At 42.8% G+C, this 18,615-nt stretch overlaps 1 protein-coding gene across 5 annotated transcripts in view; it reads left to right on the forward strand.

The window, feature by feature from the left end:
* pex5la (peroxisomal biogenesis factor 5-like a) overlaps positions 1–18,602 on the forward strand; it is a 110,965-nt gene extending 92,363 nt beyond the window's left edge. For all 5 annotated transcript variants that reach the window (XM_084922009.1, XM_084922010.1, XM_084922012.1 and 2 more), the window contains 6 exons: positions 37–180; positions 2,172–2,242; positions 4,811–5,029; positions 6,874–7,039; positions 10,757–10,914; positions 13,048–18,602. In XM_084922009.1, coding sequence (XP_084778135.1) covers positions 37–180; positions 2,172–2,242; positions 4,811–5,029; positions 6,874–7,039; positions 10,757–10,914; positions 13,048–13,249 — 960 coding nt within the window. In that variant the 3' untranslated portion in view covers positions 13,250–18,602. The remainder of the gene's footprint in view (positions 1–36; positions 181–2,171; positions 2,243–4,810; positions 5,030–6,873; positions 7,040–10,756; positions 10,915–13,047) is intronic.
* Positions 18,603–18,615: the final 13 nt, after the last annotated feature.

Raw genomic sequence — 18,615 nt, forward strand, 5'->3', positions numbered from 1 at the left:
ACTGTGCTTGTTTCTATCTTTTCTTCTTGCTGATAGGGTTACTACTTCCACACAGATAATCCTTATAAGGACTTGCCTAATGCATTCGAAGAGGGACTGAAGAAATCCCGAGAGGGAGACTTGCCAAACGCTGTGCTTTTGCTTGAAGCAGCTGTCCTGCAGGACCCTCACGATTCAGAGGTGAATTCTGCTAATATACATATGCACAGAGCTGTCAACACACACACTGTTTGCCCAGTCAAGTCCGTAGCAGAGCTATTCATATTTACAGACATTTGTACACTTTTAGAGTACGAATGGCCGATAAAAACTGCAGCCTTACGCCGGCTAACTGGACTGGATCACTGAGGCTTTCATTGCAAAGCTATGGCTAAATCCTGTCCTGCTACAGAGGAAGAATGCCTCACTGACCAGCTGATTTGGTAGGCAGCACCCACAGGCTCAATGCTGATTGCCTGTAGAGGTCAGGGGATTTTTTTCCCTTTTAAAAATAGTTGTTTACTGTAGCAAAAAAATACTCGACTTGCACTTGATGAGAATTTCCATTTGCCCAGTGAGATGAACAATAGCTCATTCTCCTTTTTGTATTCCTCCCATTTCAAAGGAGTGACCTCTTTGCGAGCTGAAAGAGCAAAGCCTTCATTCAAAGTACTTCGGGATCTCCTGGAATATACAGAAATGTGGCAGTTATTCCGAGGAGAGGATTATCCCACGGTATATGGAACTAATACGATTCCAAATTTCCTTGTAGCGGCTTATTGGCCGACTGCGAAGACCTCTGAATCATTCAGAAATCACTTGGCGCCTGGTTTCAAAGAGCTGAACAAAAGCATGTAGAGAGATTAGAACAGGTTATTAAATGTGCCCTTACACACACATCATACAGTGGGACTAATCTCATAATCTGGATTGGATTTCAGGTTCGTTATATCATTGTCTGGCCTCTTGTGTTGATGAAGGCCCTAATTCAAGTCAGTGTCGTCCCTCTAACACATAAACATATTCAAATTAAAGAGGACAGCAAGTCATTTAAAGCTGTGGGATAATGATCTGCTCAGCTGAGCAGCAGAAGGGAATGATAATCAGCTGCTTTGGGCAACGATGAGACAACCCCCAAAACAGGAATGCTTCTTTTCACTAATAATAATGGATTGGATTTATATAGCGCTTTTCAATGCCATTATTCATTCACACACTGGTGGAGGCAGCTACAGTTGCAGCCACAGCTGCCCTGGGGCAGACTGACAGAAGCGAGGCTGCCATATCGCGCCATCGACCCCTCTGGCCATCACCAGTAGGGTAAAGTGTCTTGCCCAAGGACACAACGACCAGGACAGAGAGCCCGGGGATCGAACCGGCAACTTTCCGGTTACAGATACGCTTCCCAACCCCCTGAGCCACGGTCGCCCCGTGTTTTGCATTTGGCTAGGGTCAGTGTTACTACTGGTAGCATGAGGCAATACCTGGACCCTACAGAGGTTGGTAGTAACTCCTCCAGGAAGGCTCATCAGTATGTACCATTGCAAGGAGGTTATCTGTGTCTACCAGCACAGCCTCGAGAGAATGGGGGAGATTGGGGTGTGCCAAGTTACACAGGAAATGGGCAGAAAATGAGGGGCAAGAGGACTTCTGGAGAGATGAATCCAAATGTGAAATATTTTGGTTCAAAGTGTTGACAGTATGTATGGAGGAGCAGCACTGAGTGTCTACAGCCAACTTTTAAACACGGTGGAGGCACAATCGTGGATGCAGTTACCTTCACATTTTGATCCACTGTATATCATCTATAAAGCATCTGATTGGCAGGGGCTTCATGTTTCAGCATGACAGCGATGCCAAACACGATGCCAAACAATGCAGTAAATGCATACCTGGATAGGTCCCATCGCGGTCATACACAAAAGAAACTATATTTATTATTAAAGTATGCTCTTTTTCAGTTTTACTACATAATATCTGATGGTGTCTGAGGACAATAGTCCAAATAAAACACCGTCAGTCTTAATCATCACTGCATATACCCCAGTTGTACTTCCTTAAAATTAGCTGGAGCTGTGGATGTCTTAACTCACAGTAGCCAGACAACAGCCGTGAGAGCATAGGCTGTACACTGTTTCCACCGTGTGTTTTTTACTCTTTCTTCTTTACCTGTTTGTATTGTTTTGATGCAGGCCTGGCAAGTCCTGGGGACCACCCAGGCTGAAAATGAGAACGAGCAGGCAGCGATTGTCTCCCTCCAGAGGTAATGACAAACAACTGCATTCAGTTCCCATTTAAAATCAAAAAACGCTCGCAGACATTGGAGAACTGTCAGCTGTTGCTGCTCGGGAACACCATATGGTTGCACAAGTGGGACACTGTGGAAATATCAAAGCCCAGCACGTGAAATTTGCCTGCGAGGTTTCACTGAACTGTTTAACAGCAGAAGGTTCAGCTAGAACAAAACCAAGTCATAACTATATGCCGATGTTAAAACAGTATTATAAGAAGAACACCATCACAGTTTTGTTCAGTTATCCTTAAATGGAGATGGGAAGAGCAGGCTCTGGGAGTTTTATTCTTAAAACAGAGACACCCCACATGGATGGTGATAGCACAGAGCACGTTTATGAGCAGAAGCCTCAATGGGAGGTGGCCCACTTTCATTCACACTGGTGAAGCCGGAAATGGCACCTTTCTGGGAATGTGAGTGCTGACAACAGAAAACACAAGAGACTCAGCAGAAAGTGTTCTTCCTTCAGATATGGTCCATTTTTCAGAAGAAAGAAACAAGACTAGGAAAATGTGATCGCTGTTAGACGTGGATTACAAACGGTGTTCGCTGTCATGCAGAATATCTTAGTTGGCCTGAGATTCCTGCGGTCCAGCAGAGTCCTACACGCTCCTTCTATGGTTTGAATGTCTGTGTTATGTAATGGCTCCATCTGCGAAGGCTCTTTTTTGTATGAAGTGAGATTAAATGTTTTTAGCTGGCATAAGTCTTGTGGTTACAGTGGCATCGTTTCAGATTCACAACACTGCTGTATTCTCTTTTTTATCTGTTTGTTGAATAATGTCATATGCTTAACTTTGTTTTGCCATGTTTATGCTTTAATTCACCTGAAAATAAGAATTATCTGTCTTCTTTGATACAAAGGCTACACCTACAGTACTGCTATTTGAAATAAAGCAATTAAGATGTGATCGAAGGGCAGACTTTAAGCTATGACTTGAAAACCGTATCACATTAACTGTTTATGCAAAGTCCATTTTCAGACAGGTGACTGAAAGGTGGGTTTTTGACGAGGTGAGACCCGTTCCCTTGTTATTCAATGACAAATTAAGCAGATGAAAGATCTGATTCCAATTGTTTACCTTCTGTTTAGTAGCTGTTTGCTGGAAACTGCCAAAAAGATGAGACATTATATGTAAAGTTCATCATTAGGCTGGAAAACAAAATAAACCTGTCAGAGAGGCAGAAAAACATAGAAAAGCCAGTTCATGCCTTACTCTAAGAAAATCACTGGAAGCCTGGAAGAGCACAGCTAAAGTAGAGCAGAGCAGAATTCTTGATGCAAATGATGCAAAGAGAAAAGTACGCCAAACCTGAGAAATGAAGCAAACCACATCGTCCGTCAAACACAGTGGAGGCTGTGCTGTGGCACGGGCATGTGTGGGTCACAACTGTTTATTGATGGTGTGACTGCTGATAGAGGTAACAGGATGCACTGTGAAGTGTACAAGGCTATACCCTCTGCTAAATGGTGCAAAACTGATCAGAAAGGATTTCACAGTGCGCACCAATAATAAGAAGCATACTGCACATAGCAAGGCAAAGATGGCCGACTCAGTTTTCAACCCAACAGATCGTGCTCTTTAGTTACTGAAGAGAAACCCGATACAGAGGGATCCCAAAAAGTAACAACAGTAGGAGGCTGAAGGCCTGGCAGATCATCTCAAGGGCGGAAACACAGCATTTGGTGATGTCCATGAACAGTTGTCGAGGTACAGGCCGTCAAAATCCGAAAATTGTGTCTGACTGTCTAATTATTTTTAAGCCTATAAAAATGGGGGACTAAGTATAAAAATGAATATAATTCCTAAACAGTTTCGTATTTTTGTTAAACGCCTTGAAGTCAAGTCTGCACTTTGATCACACCTTAATTGTTCGATTAAAATCCACTGTGACGGTGTACAGAGGCAAACTATGCAACACTGTGTGAGTATTTATGGGCCTAACTTTATATGCAGTGAACGTCAGTGTCCTGAACCAGGGTTTACGTCATTTGCAGCGGGACTGAAATAATTTGGTTTGTGCGAGATTAGGATGGTTTTAAGGAAGCTGGCACATCAACTGTAGCAAATCTGGCTTGAAAATTATCTTGTTGAAAGCTAAATCTCGTTTTGGCCTCCCCTTTAGTCTTTCGACTAATCCAAGTCGTTCATCCAACGCTGTTCTGTTCTTCTTCCCTTTTCAATTATGAAGTGCCAGCACAGTGGCAAGCGTCCACGTGATATAACCGGTGATATAACTTCAGCAATCACTACAAACATACTTTCCGTCTCTGGAACAACCACCCATGCCGTTTTGCCTAAATGCAAAGCTAATTCAAATCATCAGCTGTGGGTAGCATGCAAACACGACTCTCTGCAGCAGAGACGGAGCAGGAGGTGCTGCTCGTTCGCTCTGGCCCAGAAATCATTAGCCTTGGCCTGATGTTCCTCTGCTTTGGCCTGTCCCAATTAATGCTTGTCAAATCTAGATTTCTCTTTGAAGTGAACACCTTACTTGATTTCTCTTCTCCCGTGAACGAATCGTGTCTCCATCCAGGTGTTTGGAGCTCCACCCAAACAACCTTATAGCCCTCTTGGCTCTGGCAGTGAGCCTGACCAACACTGGTATGCGCCATGATGCCTGTGAGGCCCTCCTCCGCTGGCTGAGACACAATCCCAAGTACAAGCATCTTGTCAAAGGCAAGACTCATCTAACGGGATCTCCAAACTCCCAGCGCAGGATGTCTCATGCTCCCAACCTGGGCAGACATGAAAGGTAGAGTATTTAAACTCTTTAGACCTAATTAAAAAGGATCACTACAGCATAAAAAAACCTACAGTCTCGTTTGCCACTTTATTAAAGATGGACTGATGTCTCGTATGTTGGCTTTGTACACATATCAGAGGCTGCAGCAAGTCAAAGTTGTTGTTGATGAAGTGGAAAGCAACATGTAGCTGTGCAGGTTTCTTAAACTTGTAGCTGTTAACAATTACTAAACCAAGTTTAAGACATTTCACTTTAAAATCTGGTCCTGGGTGTTTGTTTTGTACACTAATACACTGATTATTTAACAATAATTGGCTATTATTTTGCCATCTGTCTGTTTTCTTCCACCTCTCTAATTCAGAGTCACAAGGAGAAGGGTTATCTCAGCTATTATAAGATCAGTTTTTCCTTCTATTTATGACATTATAACATACTGAATTTTTTTTAATTCAACAATAAATATCAGGTGCTGGGAATATTTTTAATTCTAGCAAATATGAATGACAAAATCGTTCTTCCACAGATTCCTGGTTCCTTCTTTTCTAATAGCAATTGTTGCCACAGCTGACGATGCTGTAGCAGACAGGCAGTTTGACGTGTGCTTACACTCCGTAGCAACATTATAGCAGACAGCTTCATTCATTTGGCTGGCTTATCTTTATTATTGGGACTATTCGTGTCTCTAATATAAAATATATGCACAGCCAAAAAAATAAAAGGAAGACACTGAAACTGTCAATAGGAAAAAAAACAATCATGCTAGATATCTATACTGACATGGACTGGATAATGAAAGGATGCCATAAATAAAAATGATCAACATACAGAGGCCTGAAGTCAAAGACACGTCAAAGGTCAAAGTGAAACAAATGATGAAGGCCAGCCCAAAATCCATTTGTCAAAATTGAATTGCAACAACTGGTGCTCAGTGTGGGCCCCAAGAGTAGCTGACAACAAAGGGGCGTGCTCCTGATGAGGTAACTGATGGCGTCCTGGAGGAGCTCCTCCCAGATCTGGACCAGACTATCGCTGAGCTCCTGGACAGTCGGAGTTGCAGCCTGGCGGCTTCGGATAGACAGAAACAGAAAGTTTCAGATGTGTTTTATTGGATTTGACTTCGGTTGTTAAAACTGGTAAAATTACGATTCCAGGATTTGTTAATACTCTCGTATATGTACTTGTGAAATGTAGTACTGGTGACACTGGTAAATGTAGTAATACTGGTGAGATGGTAGACGGAGGGTTACAGTACATGTGTGGACCTTGTTAAATTACTTTGTTAAGTGCGTGCTGTCTGCAATATTTTAAGCCGTATAATTGAGGTTGTTTGGTATATCTGATCTGAAAGACCTAATTCCACTCCCGAGGTAAAGTAGCGCTTTATCAAATCATTAATCGTCTAGTCAGTGTGAAGACACACAGTTACAGCCCAATTACTGCGGTCTCCCCTCTAGTCCACGGAATAACATCCCTTTAATTTTTTGCTGCTCACCTCATCCCTCATTTTCTATCCCTTCCTTTTATCGCTCTGCTAAGGCTCGCGTCACAGTTTTCAGATACATGCACTGCTAAATATTAGACCACAGCTTCACTCATGTTTACAAACATCAGTGAACATGTTTACAAACTGTTTACAAACAGAAATTCATTCTTTCCATACGACGGCCTTGTTTCCAGTTTTCCTCTCTGTACCGCCCCCGTCATTCCCCCAGCTGCCTCTCATCATGTTACGCTGTGAATAAAAGTCCAGTGCACATCATAGCCCTGCAGTCTTACACGTGCTTACTCAGCAGCCTTAAGTCACACTAATCCTTATCTCAATTTTGTGTGTGTGTGTGTGTGTGTGTCCACAGCTCCCTGCTACCAGAGGTCAAGGAGCTCTACCTGGAAGCAGTTCAGCAGAACTCTGACAGCATCGACCCAGATTTGCAGACGGGCCTCGGGGTGCTTTACAACCTCAGCGGAGAGTTTAACAAAGCCGTGGAGGCCTTCAACACGGCTTTGTCAGCGCGGCCCGAGGTAGACACACAGCCCTACGCACTACACACAAGGGCACGGTTTAATATGCATGGTTCTCCAAAAAGATGATTTCAGGCTGACGTTTAAAATAACACTTTACCATATACCAGTCAACAACTTAGCAGCTTTGTTAGTTAGGCTCTACTTATCAAGTATAGTTTTTAAAAGAGAGAAGGGAAATAAGTGATAATCCAAACACGGCTCATAACACATGAACAGCTGGCACTGCATTAATGCACCAATGTCAACGGCTTTCATACAACAGTGGATCGGTTGCTCACATATCCATGTTACAACACAACAGTGGGTTTTCTGTTGTCGTGGCGACATCATCACCAGAAAGTACTCTACTTTTGCTCCTCAGAGGCTCCTGGGAGTGGATGAAGACTCGTGTGTTTGCTCTTGTAGCTAAGAGTGCAGGATTAGGCGTGCCGTCCTCATAGATGAGACATTTTGGAGTGAACAGGAGCAGGTTTGTGACGAGACGAGGAGGTTGTCTGTGTGGGCTGTGCAGGAGCGTTACCGAGGACAGTGACATCACATCATTATCGTTGTCCTGGTGGGTCATTTCTGAATGTGCCGTGGTCATTTGTCTTTGGACTGAACGTCGTGATACTTTCACAGTTCTTATGTAGGCCTGTTTAATGAGCAGAGCATCCAGATTCAGCCCTTCTGAGTCGTGCTGATGGATCAGTAAGTAGGAGTTACACCTCAAAGATGTTTATGTTTCAAAATGATACGTATCACTCATCAGGTCCAGTCTACTATCCATGCCTCTTCACTTTTAGCTTCAGAAACTGTGAAATGGTCTCAGTCAAAATGGCAAACCTGGGGTTTCAGATCGTAGCGCAACTTTTTTTCTGCCTCTTTAACTTCTTTGTTCATGCTAAAGAAAGCAGTGTAGTGTATAAACGAATTAACATGTGATTTCACTTCACAGTATTTGTCTTCAGAGGAGGGCACTTACATTGGTCTCCCATCACTTAAAACCACAGAGCATTAAATTTATATAAAATATTTTGCCTGTCACTCCTTCGGGGTACAGTTTTCAAGGAAACCTTAACGTGACGTGAAATATGGGCGTACGTGAGCTGTCATCTGCAGAAGAAAAACGTTCACAGAGATAAACAAGATGAAACAAATATACTCTCAGCTTTGCAAAGGATGAATTACGTCAAGATATATGCTCACCAGCCACTTTATTAGGTACACCCGTTCACCTGCTCGCAATGCAAAAATCTAATCAGCCAATCACATGGCAGCAACTCGTTGTAGTTGTAGGTACAGTGAAGATGACCTGCTGAGAGCACGGGAATGAGGAAGGCAAGTGATTTAAGTGATTCTGAATGAGGCATGGTTTTTGAACCAGACAGACTTAGTGGTCTTAGTGTTTCAGAAACTGCTGATCTGCTTTCACACACAATCATCTCTCAGGTTTAGAAAGAATGATTCAAAAAAAGAGAAACTTGGTGAAAATCCCTCCTTGGTGTCAGCGGTCAGACAAAAATAGCTTCCAGCTGATAGGAAGCCAACAGTAACTCAAATATGGCACCAGTTACCTCAGTGGGTGAGCAGGCGATCGTATGGCCCTTTCATGCATGTCTTCCCCCGTCTTTCTCTGCTTTCCTGTCTAGTTCCATTATTGTAATCAAATAAAGGCAAATGCCAAAAAAATAACCACTTATTACAGGCAGTGTATAAAAAGAGCATCTCTGCGTGCACAGTGCAGCAGCAGAAGACCACACTGTCTGCCCCTCCTGCTTAAAACAGGAAACTGAGGCTACAGTTTACATGGATAATAAAAGACTGGAAAAATGTTGCTTGATTCAATGAGTCTCATATTCTGCAGCAACAATCACTTCGTATCAATAGTTCAGGCTGTTGGTGTTAGAGTGGTGCTGGGTACAGTATCTGGAGAAGCGGTCCCTTTTGTGCGCCACGGACCAGTTTAATGTCAGACCATATTTTCACGGACCGGCCTTTAAGGTGTGGCGGATAAATACAACAAAATAAAATGATACAACCGAGATAAAAACTGTGGCGCTTTGTAAATATAATAATAAAAGCGAATTCACTGTGTAATTGTGTAACTTTATTAGCAGCGTCCCCCTGAACAACAGTGAGAGTAACATCCCCCTCTCTGGTCACTATGGTAACGCGTAAACGTTTCTTTCAAAATAAGGCGCACAACTTCAACACGGGAAAGACCCAGGGAACTGAAAACTGAAACCTCAAGCCTCGCAGCCCGGTACCAAACGAGCGGTCCGTGGCCCGGGGGTTGGGGGCCGCTGATCTAGCGCACTTTGGGCCTCTTAGTACCGACCGGTCAGTATTTAAACACCACAGCCGACTTGAGTCGCTGAACGTGTCCATCCCTCTGCTGACAGCAGAATAGCACACTACGTCCCATGGATCACCTCAAACTGGTTTCTTGATCATGACACTGAAGTCTCTGTACTAAAATGACCACCACAGTCACCAGAGCATCTCTGGGATGTGGTGGAACGCAGATAAATCTGCAGCAGCTGTGTGTGTTGGTTGTGTGTGTGTGTTACTATCGTGCTGATGTGAATCCTTCAGGAATGTTTCCTGTGAGCGTGTGCTGTGCTTTCTAATACTGTACATACTGTAAGAGCCAGACTTCCAAACACACGCAGCAGACACGAAGCCCCAAAGCATCGCGAGGATGAGCCACGAATATCAAGGGAGAGCTTGTGCAAACAGATGCAGTGAGGCACAGCAAACTGTCACAGCAATATGCGAACTGTCGCGCTGCCAAATCTGGCCTGGTGAACTCCTGACTGGCACACATATGCTCTCGCTTGTGATCCAGCACAACGGTTGAGCAAGACGCAATCCGCACACACATACACAAAAACACACATAATTACTCAGAGAGCTAAAAATAATCTCAGATGCATGCATATTCACTCCACTAGAACACACAGGCATGCGACAGATAAAATGGACACGCACGCAAATACAACCAAGAACTTTTCTACCATTTCTCTGTATGCAAATGAGTTCCATCCTCCCAGCACTGTCCCAGGCCGGCATGAATATTACTCACTGTTAAATCCAGCCTCCCGCATTTGACTTGGTAATATCAGGTCCCCTGCTGGAAAAATAGCTCTGAACACAAAGGGAGATAATTATACCCCAGTGCTGGGCTTAGCCAGAGATGAAGGATCCCTGTAACAGACCATGACCTCTGTATGTGCCTGTCTACCTGCAGGTGGGAAACAGCAGCAAGGACATCCTTTGTGATATAACTCAGCTATCCTTAAATTACCCTTCTTGAGTTACTTTTAACCAGGGGAGATGTTACAATGCTCCAAAACAGCCCCTTGTTATTTAGGTCTCTAAAGAAATACTGCTTTGTCACGCTGTCACTGCAGATGGAAGGCCATGTGATGCGCAGCAGCCCAGATTATCCAATTCCTAATTAGTCCATCTATTGTATTAAAGACACTGCTAGCTGATTTTTCAGGTCCTTCAAAGGTGGACAGCGTTTAAGCCTTGAATAATTAAATAATAATTGAAGCGATGTCGCTGATGAGTTTTAAATTGCACTAAATGACTGAATGCAAGTCTTGAGTATGTGGGTTATTTAGGCTGGCAGCATCTGACAGCACACACCACACTGAGCTGTACCAAACCTTCACTACCTGACATTTCCTATTCCTCAATCGACCGACGACTCGCGCTCTTGTGCAGGACTACTTGTTGTGGAACCGCCTCGGGGCCACGCTGGCGAATGGAGATCGAAGCGAGGAGGCGGTGGAGGCTTACACAAGAGCCCTGGAGCTGCAGCCGGGGTTTATCCGGTCCCGCTACAACCTGGGCATCAGCTGTATTAACCTGGGGGCACACAGGTGAGTGATCTGTGAGTGGGATAGCATTTCTATTCTTTTTGCGTAATGCAGTGGAGTAGAATTAATAAGCATAACAGCCAAAGTGTGGGTCAGAAAGGGCAGCAGTTGAAGTAAGACAATGCACAGAGTTAATATGTGAATTTTCATAAATGCCAAATAAAAGCATGACATCTTCACACCGAGAAGGCTGCAGACGATATTGGCTTAAAAATGAAAATGTGGCTGATTAATTTCCTGTTGATAGATTTATTATTGCAGCTCGAATCTAAATTGCAAAATGTGTGACTTGGTGCACAAGATCTCTTCTTATGAATCATTTATCTCGTGTGGTGAGTGGAATACTGTCTGCACATATCAATTCAGCTCATGATACCAATCATATGCATTCATATTTCAAAATTATCATAGAACGAGTTTTAATATGTACCTGCCAGACAACACCCAAAAGGCAAATGCTTATCCACAACCAGAAAATATTCAGATCGAAGCTACTGTCAGCGTAGAAATACAAGCAGCAGCACATGACCAGAAATCTGACACGAGCAGACATCAAGACATATCCAAACTCAGCCAGTTACACTCAGAGATGGACAGTAACGCGTAACACGTTACTGTAATCCAATTACTTTTTTCAAGTAACGAGTAAAGTAATGGGATTACTATTGCAAAAACGGTAATTAGATTACCGTTACTTTCCCGTAGGAACGCTGCGTTACTGCGTTACTAAAACCGTGATTTTTTTGCGAGGATGTCTCATGACAGTGACGTAAGCGAGCGCGACGTTCCTGACAACAGCTGTGTGCAGATCAACAATGGATCATATATATCGAGTGCGGAGAGAGTATGAGCGTGCAGCGTTTAAAGCGTGGAAGTACTGACCTTACTTTGAGTTTGATTCCATAAAAAGTGACAAAAACATTAGTGTCCGCTGTGCGTGGGAAGAAAACTTCTTTTTACAGCGAAAAAAACCTTAAACTTCCGAGCAAGCACCGAGTAGCTACCACGTAATGGGAAATTCACAGAGCTGACCGCTGCGGCACACCTGCACCAGGGTAAACCACCGCCTGCGCCAGTCATGCTTTACAGGTGAAAATAGAGCAACAGGACCGCTAGTCTTTGATTTTATTTATTTTCTGCTGTGTTTTACTTGCATCTATTTGAAAGACTGAGTGTAAACACACAAAAAAAAATATTTTATTTTCTGTGCTGGAATGTGCAGAAAATAGGTTTAAATGTTAAACTAATTTCTTCCAGTCAGAGAATGGTGCATATAATTAAATCTTTGCTTGATGCATAAAGTTAAAAGATTAAAACTAATAAAACAAGTTTTAAAAAGAGACTTTTCCATTTGATTACATTTTGTATGATGGATTATGCAGAAAAAGTAGAATTGGTCTGAAAGATCTATCACTTTATCACCTATTCAGGTTGTAAATCCTGTTTTTAAAAAGTAACTAAGTAACTGAGTAATTAGTTACTTTTGAAAATAAGTAATCAGTAAAATAACGGGATTACTTTTGGGGGGAAGTAATCAGTAATTAGTTACTGATTACTTTTTTCAAGTAACTTGACCAACACTAGACAGCCGTCAGTGGCCGAAGTAAATAAATAGCATAGACACTAACAAAATAAAAGCATGGAAATAGTCATAGAAACAACAGGACTTCATGCTAAATTTGCTCTAGTTCAAATGAGTAAGTTTTCTAAACCTTACCACTAAAACGCAAGAAATGCCTTGATGTTGAGGTAGCTTTAAATGTCTGCACATTTGCCTTAATGCAACCACACAGGTCCTGTTAGTTTGGCAGGTGAGACATCTGCTCGAGACGTCTCGCAGAGTGATCAAGTGCAGTAAGGTTTGCTATGTTTTGGCCTTTTTGTTTATATTCTCGTTGTGCAAAATGAGTTGGTCTCGTCTTCCTCCCCTCACCCCAACCGACTGGGCGGGCCTCTCCCTGAGCCTGGATCTGTCCAAGGTTTCTTCCTGTTTGATGGCAGCAACATTTCTCAGGGTCATCTTTACCACTGTGTAGTATCGCCTCTTCTTTTAACAACAGTCTGTACGTGTCTCAGAACTGAGGAGACCAGCTGATTTTGTAATGCAATGACTTGCTTTTATCACTTCCTCCCCAGAGAGGCGGCCAGCAACTTCCTGACTGCCTTAAGCCTTCAGAGGAAAAGCCGGAGTCGCCAGCAGTCCCACCAGGTGATGTCTGGAAACATCTGGGCGGCTTTGAGGATAGCTTTATCCATGATGGACCAGCCTGAACTCTTCCAGGCTGCAAATATCGGCGACTTGGATCTTCTCATGCGGGCCTTCAACTTAGACATTTGACGACCAGGAGGCAGTAATGCTAACATCTGCCCCCTCTTCACTTACTATCTGATTTCTACCCAACAGCCAAAAGTCCAAAGTGCACAGTCAGAATGGACTGATGGACGTCAGAGACAACAGTGTATTTTTATGCACGTCCAAATTAACTACAGTCGTCAAAGCTATTATATTTTTCACCCAAGTACCTCAGAGCAGTTCTGGGGACAGGTTCTTCCAAGGGTTTGAAGGGACTGCTCTGTGTTGGATTTGCACTGTAATTTGTGATTTCCCTGAAGAGCACAAGGACGGGCAAAGATTGTGCGAGCAATGCCTTAGAGGACACATCAATTAAAAACTGACTCATCCAGCGGAACAGAGCCAGCAGAGACGGGCGGTTGTACGAGCCTGATAGAGCAGACCTCACAGGCCGTTTTCAAAGAAAAGAGAGGAAAAAACGTTTGACTCCCGATTTCTCTCCTGAAGGATGGATTTAGTGAGCAAATGACAAAGACTGCAGCGTATAACCTGGAACTCCAGACTCTGTTCCTGGCTTATTTTCATCCTCTTTTAATGGGAAAATAATGATACTGCATGAATAAGCATTTTCATAACTGGATTCTTGTTTCAAATTAACATACTTTTAGAAGTTTTCCCTTTACACATCAGATAAACAGATATAACTTCCTCAGTCCGAGTGGAATGTGCAAGCCTTACTCAAAAGCATGCGACCAACAATATTTATTTATACTATTTTTATGAAAACAGAAAATACCCACACTAAGCCATTTTCAGACTAGTTTCATTTTCTTTAAATAACTGCTGTCTTTTGAACTTGAAAGCTTTCTGAGCCACTAATTTTGTTTCGCTAGGTTTTTCTCTCCTTTTTTTGGCTCCTAGCTCCTCTTTGTTCCCTTTAAGCTGACTGCAGAAACACAGAAAAGCTGGGCAACAGCAATCTATAAAACCTTCATTAGTCTTTTCAAACTTGAGCATATGAAAACGTTATTCTTAACAAGTCTAAAAATATCTCTTTTTATCTTCTTCTGCTAGTTCTGGGATGGCTTCAGAGTTCCTAATGACTACTGTACACATTATACAGTCCTTTTTCATTTTTGCTGACCTGACTCGGTTTGTTTTCTGTTGTCAGTATCTGTTGACGCCGTCACTGGTGTCTTTGCTGCTCCTCCAAAGACAGCAAGGCTCATGCATTTAATAGTCATAATGCATGATTTAAATATTTACGTAAACTTGGGCAGAATGCTGCACATGTAGGATGAACGCTGTTCGTTTCACCACGCACTTCAAATCACATCAGGTTGATGTTCAAACTCGAGATGGTTATGCATCTGCAGAAAACATGATTGTGTAAATACAGTGATTCTCCTGCTGCAGGAAGAAAGCTTTTCCTTAGACATACTTTTTAGCTGACAGCTTCACTTGCATCACTGCTGCTAGTTTGAAAGTCACTCTCTGAAGTGAATACCCTGTACCTCGCTGTGCAACAGAGTAAATGATAGATAATCTTCTGTACTGCATAGCTCAGCACATTCGGGTGTTTATCAGGCGTGTCCACGGTCTGAGGGTGCTGCAGAAAGTGGTTTTTATTGTGGCTCCTATGCAAAAGGTCATGTTTTATGTTGCCATTCTGAATTGTTGCGGGTCCCCGTCCGCCTCGGCGGACCGAAAGGAAGCGTCGTTTCGGTGTTTGGAAAGAACGCTATCAGGCAGAACCAGAGACCGGTGCGAGAGCCATTCATCTTCCAAACTGTACAGCCGGGGTGTCACGGTCTGTACAAGAAGAAGTGTTTCATCGGGAAGTTGCCAGAATGAAAACAAGTGTTCTCCCAGGGAGAAAAGTGGTCAGAGGCTCTGACTAAAAGAAAGACTGATCGACACAAAGAGTGCAGCCTTCTGCTTTTAGAACCAGGGTGCACGGACATGGCGTCTTTGACCTTAGTTGCATCCATCAAATTCACCGCCATGTATTGAGCTTTATCAAGCTCCATACATTCTGTCATTGTTGTCACACTAGCTGCATTAATATATTCGAGTCTGTGGCACTGATGAAAAAAGATCAGCTGCTCTACTTGCCAGATACTTAAAAAAATGTTGGCACAGACTCTATTTATCACACAACCAGGATAAATAGATCAAACACTAGACGAGAAGTCAGAGATACACAGCACATATGTGCATGCCTCTAACAGTCGGCCTCAGAGGGGCGCTAACAGCGACTTTGGCAACGAGGCCAAAGCAGGGGTGCATGCACAAATGTATTCACTGTGGGAGACTGGACGATGATAAAAGGTATCCTTCACTGGAACAAATCAGGTTTCCATCCAGGAGTTCATGTTTGATTTCTGTTTGATTAGCATTAAATTACTGTGGAAGTCAAATTTAAGCATGCTTGTAACTCCATACATGCCAGCGAGGGTCTGTCTGCCAGTTTGGCCCAGACTGAAAGGGGTGGCGTGAAATTTGCTTCCAGCACGTCTCCCAAAAACAAAAGTGTCACTCGGCCGGCAGAATGGGTTTAGACCAAATAACTGCAAAGTTTGCGACGGCGCCATGAACCTGCATCGAGCTACCTTTAGAGCCGTTTGGCTGTTAGCGTTTTAATATAATAAAGCTTGTGGTCAAATTCGATATGGAAGCTCTGCAATCCCTCACCTGCCTGCTTTCTTGGGTGTTCAGTCGTAATACTCTCGTCCAATCACCTTCTTGCCTGCCTTCTTTGAGCCAATTAGCTTCCACTCTGGTTTAAATCTGTGCTCTTCATCGTTCTCCCTTTCAGACTGTCATTTGCACAACCCACCTCGTCCCCATCTCCATTTTCATGTTCACCACCACCAGCGTCTAGACTCCAGGGGGTCCTGTCCTAAATCCTATTACTGCTGGGACAGGTAAGATGGGTCACCAGAGTCTGATCGCCAAATACATTCATTTCTTCGTCTCAACAAATCATGTTCAGTTCTTGCTCTCTCCTCATTGAACACAGGAGATATTATCAGTATGTTAGCATTGTCAGAGTGAGTGCTGCATTTCGCTCTAAGCTCCACTTTTAGGCTCACAGAGCAGCTAGCGTGGCAGTCCAGTGCACGACGATCCCCCTTCAGTTTTCTTTGCTAAAGCGTTAACCCAACCCTGTAGTAGGTCCCTATCAGCGAGTGGTTCTGCAGGCCAGGAGCTGTTCCACATTTTTACCTGGCATGCCTGTCCTCCCAGGTGCTCCCAGGTGTTTTACAAAATCAACTCGAGTTGTCTTATGAGGTCGCAGGCCCTCGCTCTTTTCCATTTCATTACAGGTTACCACAGGTTCATGTTTTTTAAAGAAATCTTACATTGCTGGGCCACAACCTTCTGCCGTCCACATCATTCCATAGTGCATTGAGATAGGATGCAGTTTTCTTTATTTTGCTGAACCTACTACTGTACCTTCTCAGGTGAACTGACCTAGCCTAACGCATGCACCTGTGCAACAAACTGAGGCTGTTTGCATGTTAGATCCTTTACATTTCTACTTTTTTAATGACGTTTTCATTCGTATGCATGACATACATGGAAGTGCTTTCTCTTTCGACCCCAAGAAAAGTAAATATATCATGAGTTTTCCTTGCAATACTGCTATAATGCACTTTTAAGTTCGCAAACTTTGACAAAACATGATGTATATAAACAGTATGTATTCTACACAAGATGCTTTTTCTTGCATGGAAGTGTGAGAGGCTCAAAATAACGAGTCTAAGGCACAGCACACTGCAAACATACTTCAGCTTGACTACTGGCTAATGAACTGGATAATCATAGTTATGCACAAATGTTATATTTATTACTTCTACAAATTACAAACACGTTTGTAACCACTGCAATGACCCCAACCTATAAAGCTGTCTAGCTGTTATTGCACAACTCTTTAGTGCTGAAAGGTTTTTATGTGGACTTTCACAACCTGCTGTGACCCTTTAACGGCTGTTTTTATAAGGTTTTAATGTTTGCAAGAATCACTGCTTCATTAGTTCTGTTTACACTTAAGAAAGAGGGAGAGTAAAAGTGGACAGTCATAAAACAGTTCAAATGTTACATTCACAGCTATTACACAGACTTGCTCACCGTGTCTTCTATTGTGGAGACTTAAAGTGTTCAAAGGTGAGTGTTACGCAGTTTTATGGATTGAAAACAGACCAAATACAATCGCACATGCTCACTGGCTGCTTTGTTAGGTACACCTGTTCAGCTGCATAGATGCAGATCGTGTGGCAGTCACGCAGTGCAGATGTGATTCTGAATGTGGTTGTTGGTACCAGAAGGACTAGCGTGACTACTTCAGAGACTGTTGACTTCTGGATCTCTATAGTTTACACAGAGTAGTCTGAAACCAGGAGCAGCAGAAGAGCATCTGTGAACATGTGACCACTGCTGTCAGCTACGAACAGGAAACGGATCACACGGACCATCAAAGCTGAAGATTCGAAACGCGTCTGGTCTGATGCTCCTTGGTTTCTCCTGACATTCGGATGGCCCGGTCAGAATTTGGCATAAGCATGAAAACATGGCTGCCTGTGTCAGTGGGTCAGATTGGTAGTGGTGTAATTTTGGTCCCCTTGGTATAAAAATGAGCATCATGTAAACACAGCAGCCTACCTGATAATGACCACGCTGATAAATTTTTCCATTCAGCTTCTTGGATAAAATAAGATTTAATTATATATTGAATTTATTAAAAACGTGTGCAGGGGTACTAGCAAGGTGTACCCAACGAACTGTCCAGTTAACGATCCTAATGAGGCAATCACATCTTTGGCTCCGGCATGTTTCTATTAACTGAAAAAACGAATAAATACCCAAACACACAAATAATTCTTCATTCTAATGAAACAATGATACTGAAATAAAAAGGTCAAAACAGAAAAAAAAGACTCCAAAGGAGGCACATTATTCTTCATTTCACTGGAAAACTTTGTTTTGTGTATCAATAAGACACTTTTTATTTGGCTTTGTCCACTTTTATTATCTCTAAAAGATTTGTGCTTTTAAAATGTGGGAATTGGTGCTTAGGGGACAGAAAATCCATAAAGCATTTGTGATGGCTTCACTGGTTGGGCTCATTGAGGTTGCTGTTGCATATGTACTTCCTCCACTGCTCCGGTTCAGAACGTGCACTTTGTTCTCATTTATTTGCGTCACACGTATACGAATAATATATTTTGAGGGATGGAATTAGAAATAATGTAATTTGTATACAGCCACTCGTTTATTGAAACACCTACTATAATGCATATTACTCTCCCTGTATAATCACGAGGACAGCATTAGCACCTTTGGAACGTACAATATGAAAGTAATCTTTTAAAATAAAGTGTTGTTATATATTCGACACTCCCGTGTCT

Source organism: Perissodus microlepis, chromosome 23 (assembly GCF_051167445.1).
Source record: "Perissodus microlepis isolate ML-2025 ecotype Zambia chromosome 23, ASM5116744v1, whole genome shotgun sequence".
In the NCBI taxonomy this organism is placed as follows: Eukaryota; Metazoa; Chordata; class Actinopteri; order Cichliformes; family Cichlidae; genus Perissodus; species Perissodus microlepis.